At 47.1% G+C, this 19,582-nt stretch overlaps 1 protein-coding gene across 1 annotated transcript; it reads right to left on the bottom strand.

Moving 5' to 3' along the window:
- Window positions 1-412: 412 nt before the first annotated feature.
- On the bottom strand, window positions 413-1,661 carry LOC523057 (myeloid-associated differentiation marker-like). Its single transcript, XM_015459195.3, has one exon. It carries the CDS (start codon window positions 1,465-1,467, stop codon window positions 532-534), a length of 936 nt encoding a protein of 311 aa, XP_015314681.2. The 5' UTR covers window positions 1,468-1,661; the 3' UTR covers window positions 413-531.
- Between the last annotated feature and the right edge of the window lie 17,921 nt (window positions 1,662-19,582).

The following is a 19,582-nucleotide window of genomic DNA, read 5'->3' as shown; positions in this document are numbered from 1 at the left end:
AAGGGAGATGCACCATTCATCCACTGTGAGAATAGGGGTCTAATACCTAACTAACTACCTCAATCACAAATCCACACACACCAACTAAGGCACCCCCAGGGGGACAGACACACTTTGGCAATGAGGCCCCTTCAGAGGCCCAGGGTGTAAACAGCTGCACAGAGGGCTGTGTGCTGTGGAGTCAGCACCTCAGGAGGTGGGAGGGGGCAGTGGGCAGAGAAGGAAGGAGTCTCAGGTCCTGATGGATCAGAAGAAGGAAGATGGGGAGAGGTGGTCAGGACACAGGAGATGAGAAAACCAAGGATGACCAGAAAAGGGCCAAAAAGTAGGAAATGAAGGGAAGATGAGAGCAGCAAGAGAAAAAGTCAAAACAATGTGTGGGCAACCAAAGAAAGCAGGAAGAAGACGGAGAAGGGGAGAAGGAAACAGAAAAGAGAGTGAGATGAAGGGGGAAGGATGTGAGGAGGGAGAGAGGGAGCCAAGAAGAGGACATCAGAACTCTGTAAAGATACTTCCTATGAGCAGAGGGGATCAGGAGACCCTGGGCAGAGCCTTAGTCTCCACAGAAAACTGGCGGGCCCAGTACCCCAGTTCGGTCACATAAACCAGCAGGTTGGCAGCTGTCAGGATGGCCACAGCCAGGCGCTGGTCCCAGGCGCACATGTCGTAGGCGAGCTTGTCCTTGCAGTCTTCATCACTAGACCGCTGAGGATGCCCGCCGAACTCCTCGTTGAACTGGTAGAGCAGCCAGAGGACCAGAGCACTGATATAGAGGAGGACGGAGAGCAGGCTGAGCACAAGCTGGAAGAGGGGGAAGGGCCCAGGCAGCTTGTATTCCCATTGTTCCAGGTTCAGCAGGATGGCCAGGGCTGCTGGGATGAAGCAGATGGAGTACACGGCCACACACCACTCCAGGGCCGGCTGGTGCAGGTACAGGGAGGTGTTGCTGATGAAGGCGAAGATGATGCCGGCCATGAAGGTCTCCAGCACCTTCAGCAGGCCTGGCACGGTGAGCACATAGCAGGAGGTCTTGTAGATCTTGCAGCGCTCCCACATTTTGACTACTTCCATGGCATAAAACACAGACGCAATGCAGGAGAACGCAGTAACAGCGATGGCCTGGTCCCGGTGAGGACCATAAGGCAGGAACTGGACGTAGGTGAGGGAGTAGATGATGGAGGCTGAGAGACAGAGGAGGGCAGCATAGCAGGCGTAGGTGTTAGATAAGTACCAGAAGAAAGGAAACTCGGATGGGAACCTACGTAACTCAACTGTGAGGACAATGAGGGTCACCGCACAACAGAAGCACCAGATGGACATAAACCAGTTACCTACGTACCCCCTGTGAATGCCCATGTCGGCCACCAGAGAGAAGGACATGCAGGTGGAAAAAAGCTGTGGCAGGCGGAGGAACCGGCACGTGGTGTCCAAGTCGGCCAGGTATAGAGCTGCTCCTGAGTTGGACATGGTGCCGTGACGGTCAGGCAGGTCACAGTCACTGGGGTGGCAGGATCTTCTGAGTAACCACTGTAAAAAGATCCAGTTCTGGAAGTTGATTAAGAGAGATTCAGCTAGAAAGGCTCAGAGACCTATGACAGCAGAGGCTCGGGGTCTGGGGAGTTAGAACAAATGGCCCGGTTGCTTGGGGAACAGCACAGCTTCTCCTGAATGGTTCTCCCCACTCATCACTGTTGGCCTTGTCAGGATACTTGTCTTATCCCAAACCTCAGAGCTGGGTTGAGTCTGGCCTCAAACCATGAACATTGTGGATCTCTGACTGTGTGCCATTATCTATGGAGACACAGAGAAGGATGGTCCTTATCTGCAATCCAAACCCTTCGAGTCTCTCAAAATTGAAAACAAATTTTTGAAAAATTGTTCGATAACAAAATTTGACCTGAACAGACACGAGACAATTCATGATATCTATTTAATTCACTTAGTGTGAAATTTCAAATGTTCAGTTGCAGAAACACTAATGTCTGAATATAGGGTGTGTTCACACCCCAGTGGGGTGTGATGTCATGTAGAGTAGATGTACTATTTAACCTGTCTGGAGCAGATCTGACTCCAAGGGTTTCAGAAAAGGAACTGTGGATTCTACTGCTAACCCCATTTTACAGATGAGAAAACTAAGGCTGTGGAATCAAGTTCCTTCCTTGGGTGGCATGACTAGGAAGTGGGAACCCAGATAAAAATACCAAAACTGTGGATGTGAACACTTTGCTCTAAAGCCCTGCATGTGAGCAGGGCCTGTGGGTGGGAGCCCAGGACCAAAGCCTGAGGCACCGGGACCCAGGACACACCTTCAGGGCCACAGCCTCCTTCCACAGCATCTGAAGACACACCTGGGACAATCTGAAGTATCCTGGCCTCTCCTCCCTGCAGCATCACTAGAAGGAGTTGCCATCTGAGGGGACACAGCCCCACCCAGAGGACGGCAGCTTCAGAGGTGAGCAGGGAGGAGCCATGGGTGAGAGCAAGGCCGTGGGGACAAGATGACGTGGGAGAAGGGACTGTTCTGAATCTGCTCCCCCCATTTTGCCTTCACATGTGACTCTTCCCCCCTGGGGAGGAGAGACTCCCCACCCAGTGTGACTCCAAAGTAGAACATCATTAAGGAACTGCAGAATAAATTAACATAATTTGGGGCCCTGAAGCTCCAAAGCTGCTATCTAGGTAGGAGTCTGGAAAGATCTAGGAGTAGTCCTACCTATGAGGAGTTTCCCGGCCTGGCAGACTGGTTAGCAGCTGCCAAGCTGGGAAGAAGGGATTGGAAATGAACAAGGATGCTGTGTCTGAGGCTGATGTGGAGTCTTTTAGGGCATCCCAGGAAGGCAGTGGGGATGGATAGATGTTTGGCCCCCTTTTAAGGGCAAGAGCTGAAAGAGGAGGCCCCTGCAGGACCCCTGGGAGGTGACAGCCCTGAGGATGCTCCCGGGACTGGGGTGGGGGTGGGGGTGGGGGAGGCAGAGTGGAGATGACTGGGGGGATACCAGGGTCCCAGTGGCCCTGAGGCAGCCCAGTAGGGGTTTTCTGACCCAGAAGGGATGCAGGCATGGAGCCAACCTTCCCCATGGAGGAGGGGCCTGGACTGGAACTGAGACAGAACAGGGGCCTGAAGGGGTTTCAGGGCTGTGACAGGGACACGTGGCCAGAGTGGCAGGGACCCTGGAGACCACGGAATTGCCCAGGTCACCTGCCCAAGACAGTCCCGCCAGCCAGGGCTGCAGTCCTGCTCACACAGGGGCTCCCCCAGTGTCCAGTGTGTTGGGGGAGTGAGGCCCCTCCCAGCCCGCCCCCTCCGCAGGGACCGTTGCCCTGTTTCCAAGGGACTATTTGCTGAGAGGCCCCCAGGGCGGAAGGGTCAGCACCCTGAGCCCCAGGCAGCTTCCTGCCATCAGGGGCCTTGTTACTTTTGCTGATAATAAACCCTGGGACAGGCTGAGGCTGGAAAGAGAAACACAGAGCAAACCTGAGAACCTCCCTGGACTCCCAAAGCTCCTTGAGCCCCAATTGCCAGTGGAGCCCTGGAGCCTGCTGGCCTCTCAGTGGGCACTGCCAGGGGTGGGGGTGGGACACTGGCTGAGAGATAGGCTGGGGTGTCACTATGACTGTTCCTGAATTTGTTCCCAATTTACTGGTAAAATGACCCTGCGATTTACACCTAAGGCTAAATAATAACTTTGGGTCCATTTAACACCACAGAAGCAGACCTTGGGGAAAGAGAGGCATGGGGGTTCCTTCTGTGTGACCCTGGGTAAGGCCTGTGCCCTCTCAGGGCCTCAGTTCCTCTGGTCTATCTGTGAGCACTGACATGGTACCACTCTCCATAGCACGTGCTACATCAGAGCACAGTCTAGATGAGGCTGAGCCCTGTCTTCCCAGCAGCCAGGCATGTGGACTGGAAGACAGTGAGCCAGGAAGGTCATGGCTGAGACAGAGGAAGGAGGAGGATGTGCCAGAAGGGCAGAGAAGGAGGAGGGGAGATGGAGACTCAGAATGACAAGGAGGCTGTGGGGCCTGGAGGAGACACTTTAGAGCTGCATGATCCTGGGCAAGTTATTCATCAGAGCTTCAGTTTCCTTGTCTGTGCAATGGGCTTAATACCTGATTTGTGTCAGTTAAATGAATAAAAGCATGTGAAAGGCTCCTCAGAGGGTCTGAAACAAAACACAGTCATGCCAACTACCTGTGCCACCCCACCCCCACCCCCCACAGAGGACCCAGAAGGCCCTGGCTCCACTCTGGACACAAGTGCATGCAAGCTTGATTTGCTCCAGATCAGGGGCTACAAACCTATGTGTCTTGAAGGTGGCCCAGAGATGTGTTTGGTTTCTCTTAAGGGAGTTTTCATGAAAAGAATGTATAAAATGTGTACTATTTCTTCCCTAAGTGTTTGGTAGCTGCAGTGTTTTTATTTCACATGAAAACGCAATTTCCAGCTCCTTTTGAAGCCTCAAGTTTCTGTTTGTGCCCTACAAGAGTCTGTTTACCCAGTCCTGTAGAAGTTCTGTAATCAAATCCCACTGGCCTCCAAAGTCAGATTTGCTGGGGGTTCTCAGTCCCTCTGCCAGATCCCCAGGTTGGGAAGTCTGTTGTGGGTCCTAGAACTTTCTTAACAGTTTGAGAATTTCTTTGGTATAATTTTTCTGCAGTTTGTGGGTCATCTGCTTGGCAGCTCTATGGTGGGATTAATGGCAACCTCCTCCAAAGAGGGCTTATGCCACATGTTACATGACCCAGGTCTGCTGCAGCCAGAGCCCCTATCCCCACAGCAGGGCACTGCTGACCCATGCCTCCATAGGAGATACTCAAACACTCAAAGGCAGGTCTGGTTCAGTCTCTGTGGGGCCTCTGGGTCCTGGTGCACACAAGGTTTTGTTTGAGCCCTCTGAGCATCTCTGGTGGGTATGGGGTTTGGTTCTAAGTGTTATTTTGCTCTTCCTACTGTCTTGTTGGGGTTTCTCCCTTGCCCTTAGGTATGGGGTATCTTTTTTTGGTGGGATCCAACATTCTCCTGTTGATGGTTGTTTAGCAGCGAGTTGCAATTTTGGAGTTCTTGATGGAGAAGATGAGCACAAGTTCTTCAACTCTACCATCTTGTATTAATCTAAAAAATAGCAAGGAGAGATAAGAAAGCCTTCCTCAGTGATCATTGCAAAGAAATGCAGGAAAATAATAGAATGGGAATGACTAGAGATCTCTTCAAGAAAATTAGAGATACCAAGGGAATATTTCATGCAAAGATGGGCACAATAAAGGACAGAAATGTTATGAACCTAACAGAAGCAGAAGATATTAAGAAATGGTGGAAAGAATACACAGAAAAACTATACAAAAAAAATCTTCATGACCCAGATAACCATTATGGTGTGATCACCCACATAGAGCCAGACATCCTTGAATGTGAAGTCAAGTGGGCCTTAGAAAGCATCACTACAAATAAAGCTAGTGGGGGTGATGGAATTCCAGATGAGCTATTTCAAGTCCTAAAAGATAATTCTGTTAAAGTGCTGCACTCAATATGCCAGCAAATTTGGAAAACTCAGTAGTGGCCAAAAGGACTGAAAAAGGTCAGTTTTCATTCCAATCCCAAAGAAAGGCAATGCCAAAGAATGTTCAAACTACTGCACAATTGCAGTCATCTCACACGCTATCAAAGTAATGCTCAAAATTGTCCAAGCCCGGTTTCAACAATATGTGAACCGAGAACTTCCAGATGTTCAGGCTGGATTTTAAAAAGGCAGAGGAACCAGAGATCAAATTGCCAACATCTGTTGGATCATTGAAAAAGCAAGAGAGTTCCAGAAAAACATCTACTTCTGCTTCATTGACTACGCCAAAACCTTTGACTGTGGATCACAACAAACTGGAAAATCCTGAAAGAGATGGGAATATCAGACCACCTTACCTGCCTCTTGAGAAATCTGTATGCAGGTCAAGAAGCAACAGTTAGAACTTGTCATTGAACAATGAACTGGTTCCAAATTGGGAAAAGACTACATCAAGGCTGTATATTGTCACCCTGCTTATTTAACTTATATGCAGAATATATCATGCGAAATGCTGGGCTGGATGAAGCTGGAATCAAGATTGCCAGGAGAAATATCAATAACCTCAGATATGCAGGTGCTACCACCCTTATGTGGTGGTGTGAAAGTGAAGAAAACCAACAGAAAGTGAAGAGGAACTAAAGAGCCTCTTGATGAAAGTGTAAGAAGACGGTGAAAAGGCTGGCTTAAAACTCAACATTCAAAAAACAAAGATCATGGCATCTGGTCCCATCACTTCATGGCAAATAGACTGGGAAAATATAGAAACAGGGACAGATTTTATTTTCTTGGGCTCCAAAATCACTGCAGATGGTGACTGCAGCCATGAAATTAAAAGACACTTGCTCCTTGGAAGAAAAGCTATGACCAACCTAGACAGCATATTAAAAAAGCAGAGACATTACTTTGTCAACAAAGGTCCATCTAGTCAAATCTATGGTTTTTCCAGTAGGCATGTATGGACGTGAGAGTTGGACCATAAAGAAAGCTGACTGCCAAAGAATGAATGCTTTTGAAGTGTGGTGTTGGAGAAGACTCTTGAGAGTCCCTTGGACTGCAAGGAGATCCAACCAGTCCATCCTAAAGGAAATCAGTCCTGAATATTCGTTGGAAGGACTGATACTGAAGCTGAAACTCCAATACTTTGGCCACCTGATGAGAAGGGTTGACTAATTTGAAAAGACCCTGATGCTGGGAAAGATTGAAGGCAAGAAGAGAAGGGGATGACAGAGGATGAGATCATTGGATGGCATCACCGCCTCGACGGACATGAGTTTGAGCAAACTCCGGGAGTTGGTGATGAACAGGGAAGCCTGGTGTGCTGCAGTCCATGGAGTCACAAAGAGTCAGACATGACTGAGCGACTGAATTGAACTGAACTTGAAGCCTCAGGAGATCTGCTGTCAATGGGCTGTTTTGCCTTGCGGGGGAGGGGTGGAGCTGAGCAGATGCTCCTTTACTTTATATTGTTTTTCATTCTTATATTTGTTTAGTTTTTTATATTTTCTTCTTCTCATATATAACTGACATAAAGCAAGACTATAATCATCTCCCTTGTCCCGGTTTCCCCTCTTGGGCGTGGCCAGACTTCCTGACTGCTCAGAGGAGCATCACCCCTCCATCCAGGAAGCATCTATGTTCTCCACCTCTTGTACAGCCTTCAGCACATTTCACATGCCCTGAAATCATATTTAGACATGTGTGTACACATGCAGCTTCCCAAGTGGCTCTAGTGGTAAAGAATCCGCCTGCAATGCAAGAGATATGGGTTCCATCCCTGAGTTGTGAATATCCCCTGGAGAAGGGAATGGCAACCTATTCCAAAATTCTTGCCTGGTAAAATTTCATGGATAGAGGAGCCTGGTGAGTTACAGTCCATGTGGTTGCAAAGAGTCCAAGAAGACTCAATGACTGAATATACATATGCATACGTATATGCACATGTTTTGTGATACATAGCTGTAGATTTTTTGTTATTGTTGTTGCAATTTTATAAACATGAGATCATGTCATGAACAGGGCATCTTGCTTTTTCACCAGCCCTGACAAGTGCAAGTGGTCCTCCCCAGGGGCCTTAATCCTCTTACTTTCCTTCGCTCCTGGCTCCTGTGGGCATTTGGACTGACCACCCTTCTCTAGACTGGTGGATCCTCCCCTGTGAGTCTCAGACACTGGGGGACACAAGATATGACAAGGGGTCCTGGGATCTATGTGACCACCGGTTGGCAATCCTCTCTGTGAACTTTTTAAAAATATGAGAAAGACTCTTTTCTTCCTTTCTGGAAACTTTTTGGTTTCCTAGGGCTACTGCAACAAGTTAGCACAAGTTGCTGCTCAGTTGCTTCAGTCGTGTCCGACTCTGTGCGACCCCAGAGACGGCAGCCCCCCAGGCTCCCACATACCCGGGATTCTCCAGGCAAGAACGCTGGAGTGGGTTGCCATTTCCTTCTCCAATGCATGAAAGTGAAAAGTGAAAGTGAAGTCACTCAGTCGTGTCAGACTCTAGCGACCCCGTGGACTGCAGCCTACCAGGCTCCTCCGTCCATGGGATTTTCTAGGCAAAAGTACTGGAGTGGGGTGCCATTGCCTTCTCCACAAGTTAGGTGGCTTAAAATAACAGAGGTTTATTCTTCTCACAATCCTGGAGGCCCAAAGTGTGGAATTAAGGTGTCAGCAAGGCTGTGATGTCTGTGATGCTCCAATAGGGTCCATCCTTGCCTCCTTCAGCTTCTGGAGGCCCCTTAGCTTGTGGCCACTTAATTCTATCTCTGGCTCCACCTTCATGTGCTCATCTTCGCTCAGTTCTGTGTGTGCAACCCTCTCTGTCCTTTCTCTTACAAAGACACCTGTCACTGGACCGTGGGCCAACACTCCATCCAGGATGATTTCATCCCTAAACCCTTAACTAAATATGTCTGCAAAGACCATACTTCTAAATAGCATCACATTCTGAGGTAGACATGAATTGGGGATATTCTGCAGCCATTAAGGTTCTCTCTCATATCTTCCTGTCCTTATTTCATGGTGTCTTTTTCTAACGTGTTTATCGCATTAAGTGTATTTATTTGCTTTATCTTTTAGATTGGTGTTTGTTCACTGAACTTCTTGTGACTCACAGTGGGTCGATCCCTCATGTACCTTGTCATTAATCTGTGAGCCCCGTTTTACAGGACCCCCTTTTCCTGGGAGGATCCTGCTGCCTGGGTTGGGAGCTTCACCCAGAATAACTGCATTTGTTGCTGCTCAGGACCCTCCAGGCCAATCTCCTTTTGGGCACCAACTGTGTTAATTTCCAGGTTGGAGTTTTTGGACCTCAGAAATCATGCATATATGGGCTCAACACACAAGAAGTAAAGACGACATTTTTATTTCTCCCGTGGAGGTAGATATCAGCCTTGACTTTCCTCTTGCTGAAGGGTGGGTTTTCCTTGTCTACCCTTTGCTCCTAGGCTGCAGGCCACGTGGTCCTGGCTTTAGGGAAGTGTCTCAGCTCCAGCTCCTTACCTTGCACCACTCCAAAGTCTCATTCCTGGCCCAAGTGGGCATATAGACCAGCCTCCAGTTGGCCAGGTTCAATTCTCCATTTCTCTTTCTCTCAAACATCCAATCAATAGTCACATCAGCTCTGCCACTGAAGATTCAGAGACCCTTGAGTAAAGCATCTAATCATACAAATCCTTCCTCTCATCTGTCTTGCTAATTCTAACTTGTCCTTGATCCCAAATCACCTCCTCTAGGAAGACTTCCTGGATCCCACCAGCTCCATCTCTCATTGCTCCCAGACTGATACTTCTCAACCTTGGTCCTCTAGGAAGTTGAGATTGTGGACAGGTCATTACATTGTCCTGCATCTTATCTGATTACATCACAAGTGAGGTGGGGAGTAACAGAGGTGTTGGATGGGCCTGAACGCTGTAGAAATAAGTTGGATTTTAGCTGTAAGTGAAGATGCCTCACTGGTATTTTCTGCGGTTGGGCCACTCAGTCAGATGCCCACACTGAAAGTGTGCCTCTAGTTGTTAGGGGGAAAATGAAATGGAGGGCAGTGAAGAAGCAACACAGTATAGTGGTCGTGTGAAGCAACTGGAACATGCGTGAGTAACTGTGGGCGTGTAAAAGCTACACTCAAGGGTCTGACAGTTTCTTATACAACTAAACATAAACTACCCCATGATCCGGCAATTTCACACATAAGTATTTTCTCAACAGAAATGAAAGTTGACTCTATAAGACTTGTATGAGAATGTTGACCACAGCTTTCCCATAATAATCCCACACTGGAAGCAAACAATACGTCAATTAACTGGGGGATGAACAAACAGTAATCTGTTCAAGGGAGGTTTGCCTGGTGGCTCATCAGGAAAGAATTCACCTGCAATGCAGAAGATGCTTGCAGAAGGTACGGGTTTGATTCCTGGTCTGGGAAGATCCTTTGGACAGGGGAATGGCAATTCACTCCAGTATTCTTGCCTGGGAAACCCCATGGACAGAGGAACTCGGTGGGCCAGAGTTCATGGGGGTTGCCAAAGAGTCGGACACAACTAAACAACAAAGACATTCAAAATTAGATATCACCCACAATACAAACGAATGAACCATGTATCTACATAAACATGGATGCATCTCAAACACTGGATGCCGAGTGAAAGAAGCCAGGCACAAAAGAGTATCCACTGCAGATGCTGAAATAGGTTCAAGTAATCTATGAGGGCGTGCTGCATGGTGTGCTTCGGGCCATGGGGTCGCAAAGAGCTGGACGCGACTGAACTGAACCGAACTGAACCTATGAGGGGAAAAAGTCAGAAGCAGTTCCCTCTTGGGTGGGGGACATGGATATACTTAGAAGGGTATGAGGAAACCCTCTGAGGTGTATTTATTGCTTTTATTTTAACTGTTTGCAACACATAGCTGTTTGCATTTGCCAAAACTCATCGAACGACGCCCTTAAGATTTGTGCCTGTCGTTGTATATAAAATTTACCCAAAGGAATAAAAAAGAACCATAAACAAATGCTGAACCCCAGTTAATGCTAGCAATGCTGAAGTACTCAGGGCTGGTGAAGCACATTTGAAGCTTACTTTAGTACATTCTTAAAAAGATATATTAGTGGATGGAAAGAGAAATGGGTAAGTAGAGAGATATGTGATGGAGTAAGTACATATATTTATTGAAGAACTAGATAATGAATGTATGGGTATTCACTGTTCTTTCAAATTTGAAATTTTTCATTCCCCATATTAATCCCCAAAACACACATTTTGAACAAAAATCTAATATATTTGTTTTGGATTGATGACAATGTTAGTCACAGGAGACAAATGTGAGTAAATGGCTTCTGTGTTTTGCTTCACCAATATCCATTGTACGGAAAGCAGTCTCATAGGACTATAATAGGGTAAGATAAAGAGATTTTATAGTAACTTCATCAAGCTCAGGGTTTATTTTTTAGCTACTTCCCAAAGCAAGGTAAATGCTGACCTGTTTTAAAAACTATCTTCAGTGTTTTTTTAGTAGACAGTATCAATAATTACTCTGTAACACTATAATTTCTTATTACTGTTTATTATAATTAAACTTTAATTGAAAGAAATAGATTCTGAACCCATGAATTTTTTGTGCATGGATTTTCTTTTGAGTGAAAATGAAAATTAAGGTGTCCTCTCATTCTGTAAAGTGTTTGATAACATTTTACAAATATGCAGTATCAAGACATGCATATGCCACCTTTTGATAATGTTTTAAATAATGGAACATTTTATAACAATCTGTAAACATTCTGTTTTTACAAATGTCCAATTTCAGTTTTTGCCCTTTCATATTACCTGATATTAAAGAGCATGGTAATATGAAAACATCCTGAGTGTACATCAGTGGGTGAATAGAATAAGAAACATATGCAGAATACTATTCAGCCCTAAAGAAGGAAAGAGATTCTGACATTAGCAGCAGCAGAGATAAACCTGGAGGACGTTACACTAAGTGGAAAGAGAGATACAGAAAAGCTAGCGAAATCTCACTTATGTGTGGAATCTAAAAAAGTCAGATTAACAGAGGCAGAATGTAGAACAATGGTTACCAGGGACAAGGTGGTGGGGAAATGGGGAGATGTTGTCAAAGGATATGACGTTTCAGTTCAATCCAGGGATACTCTGATGCTGTGGTTTGGGAAGGAAACAAGCTGGGGAAATTAAATGCTCAGAAAGGCTACCAAATATTTCTGAACATGCTTCTACTGATGACAACAGAGGTCACTGTTCCAGACAGACAGCCCAGAGAGAACCTCAGCTCCATGCTTCCTCACTTACTCTGTTTGGTACACAATATTAGGAAACTCTACTTCTTTGGAAGATACAAGAAAGCCCCTTGGAAACTTTTCAGCTTTTCCAGCACACAACTCCCTTTGAGAATATGACTATCGCAGAAATATGCATGCACATACCCTGGAAATACTATATTCACTTACAGGGCTGTATAGACCTCCTAAAATCCATCTCAGGACATCAGTGGACTCATGGCTTCAGGGTAAGAAGTGGCCTTGCAGCAGTAAGTCAGGTGATTCCTGCACTATGGGTTCCTGGTTCATACTCAGGGCTCCCCCATTGGTGCCCCCCTCAAATGCCGGAGGTCCCCAGATAGACGAGAGAGTCCTCTGGAGGCAGACCAAGGAGTCTGAGTCCTGACAATGATGCCCACACTCATCTTCGTGGTCCCCTTTTCTTTCTATGACTCAGGAGTTCTGGGACCCCCATTGCAGGATCCTCAGAAGGTGACTATTGAAGCCTTTGAGGAAGGTGAAGTGCTGCTATATTCTCTGCTATTTGGATTGAACTCTTTTCAGAGAGTTGATTTTGGTCTAGGGTTTGCACCCTGAGGGGCTTCTGAACTAGGGCTCTGACAGGGGAGGGGTACTTCTCACAGGAGAAGCCAGGGGCAGAGAGGACTGAGCAGTTTATGGGAGAGAGAGAGTAGAGTCTGGCAGGGACAGGCATTCACAGTCTTGGGCACCACAAGACTCTCACTTTTTGAAACCCTCTCATTGTATATTTGTCTCTTTCTTATCTGGGAAGAATTCCCAGAGGCTTCTCTGTAAGTGAATGTTAGTCCCCTGTTTACCTCTCAACAATGGCTTTCTACTGAGTCCCAAATGCTTAATGTGGTGAAGGTAAGGAGCAGTGGCTGCGCTTTGCTGGAGCAGCCACGAAGAGATACCCCACGTCCAAGGTAAGAGAAACCCAAGTAAAATGGTAGGTGTTGCAAGAGGGCATCAGAGGGAAGACACGCTGGAACCATACTCACAGAAAACTAGTCAATCTAATCACACTAGGACCACAGCCTTGTCTAACTCAATGAAACTAAGCCATGCTGGTGGCTGGTGGGGCCACCCAAGACAGATGGGTCATGGTGGAGAGTTCTGACAGAATGTGGTCCACTGGAGAAGGGAATGGCAAACCACTTCAGTATTCTTGCCTTGAGAACCCCATGAACAGTATGAAAAGGCAAAATAATAGGATATTGAAAGAGGAACTCCCCAGGTCAGTAGGTGCCCAATATGCTACTGGAGATCAGTGGAGAAATAACTCCAGAAAGAAAGAAGGGATGGAGCCAAAGCAAAAACAATACCCAGTTGTGGATGTGACTGGTGATAGAAGCAAAGTCCGATGCTGTAAAGAGCAATATTGCATAGGAACCTGGAATGTCAGGTCCATGAATCAAGGCAAATTGGAAGTGGTCAAACAGGAGATGGCAAGAGTGCACGTCGACATTCTAGGAATCAGCGAACTCAAATGGACTGGAATGGGTGAATTTAACTCAGATGACCATTATATCTACTACTGTGGGCAGGAATCCCTCAGAAGAAATGGAGTAGACATCATGGCAACAAAAGAGTTCAAAATGCAGTACTTGGATGCAATCTCAAAAACGACAGAATGATCTGTTTCGTTTCCAAGGCAAACCATTCAATATCACAGTAATCCAAGTCTATGCCCCAGCCAGTAATGCTGAAGAAGCTGAAGTTGAACGGTTCTATGAAGACCTACAAGACCTTTTAGAACTAACACCCAAAAAAGATGTCCTTTTCATTATAGGGGACTGGAATGCAAAAGTAGGAAGTCAAGAAACACGTGGAGTAATAGGCAAATTTGGCCTTGGAATATGGAATGAAGCAGGGCAAAGACTAATAGAGTTTTGCCAAGAAAATGCACTGGTCATAGCAAACACCCTCTTCCAACAACACAAGAGAAGACTCTACACATGGACATCACCAGGTGGTCAACATTGAAATCAGATTGATTATATTCTTTGCAGCCAAAGATGGAGAAGCTCTATACAGTCAACAAAAATAAGACCAGGAGCTGACTGTGGCTCAGATCATGAACTCCTTATTGCCAAATTCAGACTTAAATTGAAGAAAGTAGGGAAAACCACTAGACCATTTAGGAATGACCTAAATCAAATCCCTTATGATTATACAGTGGATGTGAGAAATAGATTTAAGGGACTAGATCTGATAGAGTGCCTGATGAACTATGGAATGAGGTTCATGACACTGTACAGAAGACAGGGATCAAGACCATTCCCATAGAAAAGAAATGCAAAAAAGCAAAATGGCTATCTGGGGAGGCCTTACAAATAGCTGTGAAAAGAAGAGAAGCAAAAAACAAAGGAGAAAAGGAACGATATAAACATCTGAATGCAGAGTTCCAAAGAATAGCAAGAAGAGATCAGAAAGCCTTCCTCAGCGATCAATGCAAAGAAATAGAGGATAACAACAGAATGGGAAAGACTAGGGATCTCTTCAAGAAAATTAGAGATACCCAGGGAACATTTCATGCAAAGATGGGCTCCATAAAGGACAGAAATGGTATGGACCTAACAGAAGCAGAAGATATTAAGAAGAGGTGGCAAGAATACACAGAAGAACTGTACAAAAAAGATCTTCATGAACCAGATAATCAAGATGGTGTGATCACTAACCTAGAGCCAGATATCCTGGAATGTGAAGTCAAGTGGGCTTTAGAAAGCATCACTACGAACACAGCTAGTGGAGGTGATGGAATTCCAGTTGAGCTATTTCAAATCCTGAAAGATGATGCTGTGAAAGTGCTGCACTCAATATACCAGCAAATTTGGAAAACTCAGCAGTGGCCACAGGACTGGAAAAGGTCAGTTTTCATTCCAATCCCAAAGAAAGGCAATGCCAAAGAATGGTCAAACTATCGCACAATTGCACTCATCTCACACGCTAGTAAGGTAATGCTCAAAATTCTCCTAGCCAGGCTTCAGCAATACATGAACCGTAAACTTCCAGATGTTCAAGCTGGTTTTAGAAAACGCAGAGGAACCAGAGACCAATTTGCCAACATTTGCTGGATCATCAAAAAAGCAAGAGAGTTCCAGGAAAAACATCTATTTCTGCTTTATTGACTATGCCAAAGCTTTTGACTGTGTGGATCACAATAAACTGTGGAAAATTCTTCAAGAGATGGGAATACCAGACCACCTGACCTGCCTCTTGAGAAATCTGTATGCAGGTCAGGAAGCAACAGTTAGAACTGGACATGGAACAACAGACTGGTTCCAAATAGGAAAAGGAGTATGTCAAGGCTGTATATTGTCACCCTGCTTATTTAACTTATATGCAGAGTACATCATGAGAAACGCTGGGCCAGAGGAAGCACAAGCTGGAATCAAGATTGCCAGGAGAAATATCAATAACCTCAGATATGCAGCTGACACCACCCCTATGGCAGAAAGTAAAGAGGAACTAAAAAGCCTCTTGATGAAAGTGAAAGAGGAGAGTGAAAGAGTTGGCTTAAAGCTCAACATTCAGAAAACAAAGATCATGGCATCTGGTCCCATCACTTCATGGGAAATAGATGGGAAACAGTGGAAACAGTGGCAGACTTTATTTTTGGGGCTCCAAACTCACTGCAGATGGTGACTGCAGCCATGAAATTAAAAGATGCTTACTCCTTGTAAGAAAAGTTATGACCAACCTAGATAGCATATTGGAAAGCAGAGATATTACTTTGCCAACAAAGGTCTGTCTAGTCAAGGCTATGGTTTTTCCAGTGGTCATGTATGGATGTGAGAGTTGGACTGTGAAGAAGGCTGAGCGCTGAAGAATTGATGCTTTTGAACTGTGGTGTTGGAGAAGACTCTTGAGAGTCCCTTGGACTGCAAGGAGATCCAACCAGTCCATTCTGAAGGAGATCAGCCCTGGGATTTCTTTGGAAGGAATGATGCTGAAGCTGAAACTCCAGTACTTTGGCCACCTCATGTGAAGAGTTGACCCATTGGAAAAGACTCTGGTGCTGGGAGGGATTTGGGGGCAGGAGGAGAAGGGGACGACAGAAGATGAGATGGCTGAATGGCATCATTGACTCGATGGACATGAATTTGAGTGAACTCCAGACGTTGGTAATGGACAGGGAGGCCTGGAATGCTGCGATTCATGGTGTCGAAAAGAGTCGGACATGACTGAGCGACTGAACTGAACTGAAGGCTGTGAATGCCTGTCCCTGCCAGAGTCTTCTCTCTTGTGTGTGTCTGTCTCTGTCTCTCTCCATCATAAACATTGCTCAGAACACCCACCCTGGCTTCTCCTGCTTACTGTGAGAAGTGCCTCTCCCCCAGCACAGCCCTGGTTCAGGAGCCCCTCATTTCCTCAGGATGGTCACTCCAGATCATGGTCCACTCTCTGAAAAGGGTTTAATCCAAATATTGGAAAATACAACAGCAAGGCACCCTTGCAGAGCTTAAATTGTCGCCTTTGAGAGGGTCATACAGTGAGGTTCCCAGAACTCCCTTGTCATATCCTGTGTCCCTGTTGCAGGAAGGGGGACCCCTTCCAGGGCCCGAAACTGGGCTCTTGTCTAACACTTGGAAATGAATTGTCCGAGGAGATATATGTGCTGACAAAGCAAGGGATTTTATTGGGAAAGGGCACCAGGTGGAGAGGAGTAGGGTAAGGGAAACCAGGAGAACAGCTCTGCCGCGTGGCTCGCAGTCTCGGGTTTTATGGTGATGGGATTAGTTTCCGGATGGTCTTTGGCCAATCATTCTAATTCAGAGTCTTTCCTGGTGGCGCACACATTGCTCAGCCAAGATGGATGCTAGCGAGAGGGATTCTGGGAAGTGGACGGACACGCGGTGTCTCCTTTTGACCTTTCCTGAACTCTTCTGGTTGGCGGTGGCTTATTAGTTCCCTATTCCTTATCAGGATCTCCTGTCATAAAACAACTCATGCAAATGGTTACTATGGTGCCTGGCCAAGGTGGGCGGTTTCAATCAGTGTGCTTCCCCTAACATCCGCAGTGTCTGAGACTTGCAGGGGAGGGTCCACTGATCTAGAGAAAGGAGATCAGTGCAAACGCCCACAGGAGCCAAGAGGGAAGGAAATAAGTAAAGAAGATGGAGAGGACTAGGGCCCACGGAGAGGACCAGCTGCACGTGTCAGCGGTGGTGGAAAAGCAAGATGCTGTGTGCATGACACAGTCTCATGCTTATAAAACAGAAAAAAGATACAGATACACCCTACAAACACATGTGCATGTATGTACACACAGGTCTACATATGATATCAGAGCATGTGAAATGTGCTGAAGGCTTCACATGAGGTTGAGAACATGGATGTTTCCTGGATGGAGGGGTGGACGCTCCTGTGAGCAGGCAGGAAGCCTGGCCACGCTGAAGAGGGGAAACTCAGCACATGTTGAGATAATTATAGTCCTGCTTTATGTCAACTATACATAAGAAGAAGAAAATATAGGAAACTACACAAAGATATTGGAGAAGACAATAGCAGCCCACTCTAGTACTCTTGCCTGGAAAATCCATGGACAGAGGAACCTGGTAGGCTGCAGTCCATGGGGTCGCTAAGAGTCGGACACGACTTCACTTTCACTTTTCACTTTCATGCATTGGAGAAGGAAATGGCAACCCACTCCAGTGTTCTTGCCTGGAGAATCCCAGGGGCGGGGAAGTCTGGTGGGCTGCCGTCTATGGGGCCGCACAGAGTCAGACACGACTGAAGCGACTTAGCAGCAGCAGCAGCAACACAAAGATATAAATGGAAAACAATATAGAGGGCATAGCCGCTGCTCATCTCCAGTCAGTCCCCCACCAAGGGAACATAGCCCAGTGATACCAGATCTCCTGAGGTTTCTGAAGGAGCAGGAAATCTGGAGTTTCGTGTGAAATTAAAACACTGCAGCTTCCAAACCCTTAGCGAAGAAACAATACTTATTCCACACCATTTCTTCCAGAAAACACTGTGAGGGAAAACTAAACACATCAGGGGACCACCTTCAGTACAAACCAATTTGTAACCCCCGATCTAGAGCAAATCAAGCTTGCGTGTACTCATGTCCAGAGTGGGGCCAGGGCCTTCTGGGTCCTCTGTGAGGGGGGCGGAGACAGGTAGCTGGCATGACTGTGTTTTGTTTCAGACCCTCTGAGGAGCCTTTCACATGCTTTTATTCATTTAACTGACACAAATCAGGTATTAAGCCCATTGCACAGATGAAGAAACTGAAGCTCTGATGAATAACTTGCCCAGGATCATGCAGCTCTAAAGTGTCTCCTCCAGGCCCCACAGCCTCCTTGTAACTCTGATGTCCATCTCCCCTCCTCCTTCTTTGCCCTTCCGGCAACTCCTCCTCCTTCCTCTGTCCCGGCCATGACTTTCTCGGCTCACTGTCTTCCAGTCCACATGCCTGGCTGCCGGGCAGGCAGAGCTCAGCCACATCCAGGCTGTGCTCTGATGGGGGCACCATGTCCAGGCTCACAGACTAGAGTGGAGGAGGGGCTTCTGGGAGACTCAGGTAAAGCTGCTGCTTTCTAAGTGGGGGAACTGAGGCCCAGAGAGGGCACAGGCCTTACCCAGGATCACACAGCAGGAACCTCATCCTGTCCTTCTCCAAGCTCTGCTTCTGTAGTGTTAAGTGGATCCAAAGTTATTATTTAGACTTAGGTGTAAATTGCAGAGTCATTTTAACAGTAAATTGGGAACAAATTCAGGAACAGTCAGAGTGACATCCCAGCCTCTCTCATGGCCCACTGGGAGGCCAGCAGGTTCCAGGGTTCCACTGACAATTGGGGCTCAAGGATCTTTGTGAGTCCAGGAAGGTTCTTGGGCTTAGCTTTGTGTTTCTCTTTCCAGCCTCAGCCTGTCCCGGGGTTTATTATCAGCAAAGGTGACAGGGCCCTGATGGCAGGAAGCTGGCTGGGGCTCAGACTGCTGGCCCTTCAGCTCTGGGGGCCTCTCAGCAAATAGGCCCTTGGAAACAGGGCAGCTGTCCCTGAGGGGGACAGCTGGGAGGGGCCTCACTCCCCCGACACACTGGATCCTGGAGGAGCCCCTATGTGAGCAGGACTGCAGCCCTGGCTGGAGGGACTGTCTTGGGCAGGTGGCCTGGGCAATTCCATGGTTTCCAGGGTCCCTGCCACTCTGGCCATGTGTCCCTGTCACAGCTCTGAAACCTCTTCAGGTCCCTGTTCTCCTCTCTCTGTTCCAGTCCAGGCCCCTCCTCCATGGGAAGGTTGGCTCCATGCCTGCATCCCTTCTGGGTCAGAAGACCCCTACTGGGCTGCCTCAGGGCCCCTGGGACCCTGGGATACCCCCAGTCATCCCCACTCTGACCCTCACCCCCACCCCAGTCCCAGCATCCTCAGGGCTGCCCCCTCCCAGGGGTCCTGTAGGTGCCTCCTATTTCAGCTCCTTCCCTTAAAAGGGGGCTGATCATCCGTCCATCCCCACCCCCTCCCTGGGATGCCCTGAAAGGCTCCACATCAGCATCAGTCACAGCATCCTTGTTCATTTCCAGTTCCTTATTCCCAGCTTGGAAGCTGCTAACTAGTCTCACAGGCCAGGAGAATCCTCACAGGTAGGACTACTCCTAGATCTTTCCAGACTCCCAGCTGGATGGCAGATTTGGAGCTTAAGAGCCAAACATTATGTCAATTTACTCTGTGATTCCTCCAACACACTTCACCTTGGAGTCATGCTGGCGGAGAGGATTCAC

This window comes from Bos taurus, chromosome 21, assembly GCF_002263795.3.
Source record: "Bos taurus isolate L1 Dominette 01449 registration number 42190680 breed Hereford chromosome 21, ARS-UCD2.0, whole genome shotgun sequence".
Classification (NCBI taxonomy): domain Eukaryota; kingdom Metazoa; phylum Chordata; class Mammalia; order Artiodactyla; family Bovidae; genus Bos; species Bos taurus.
This window is presented reverse-complemented; position numbering and strand designations above follow the sequence as displayed.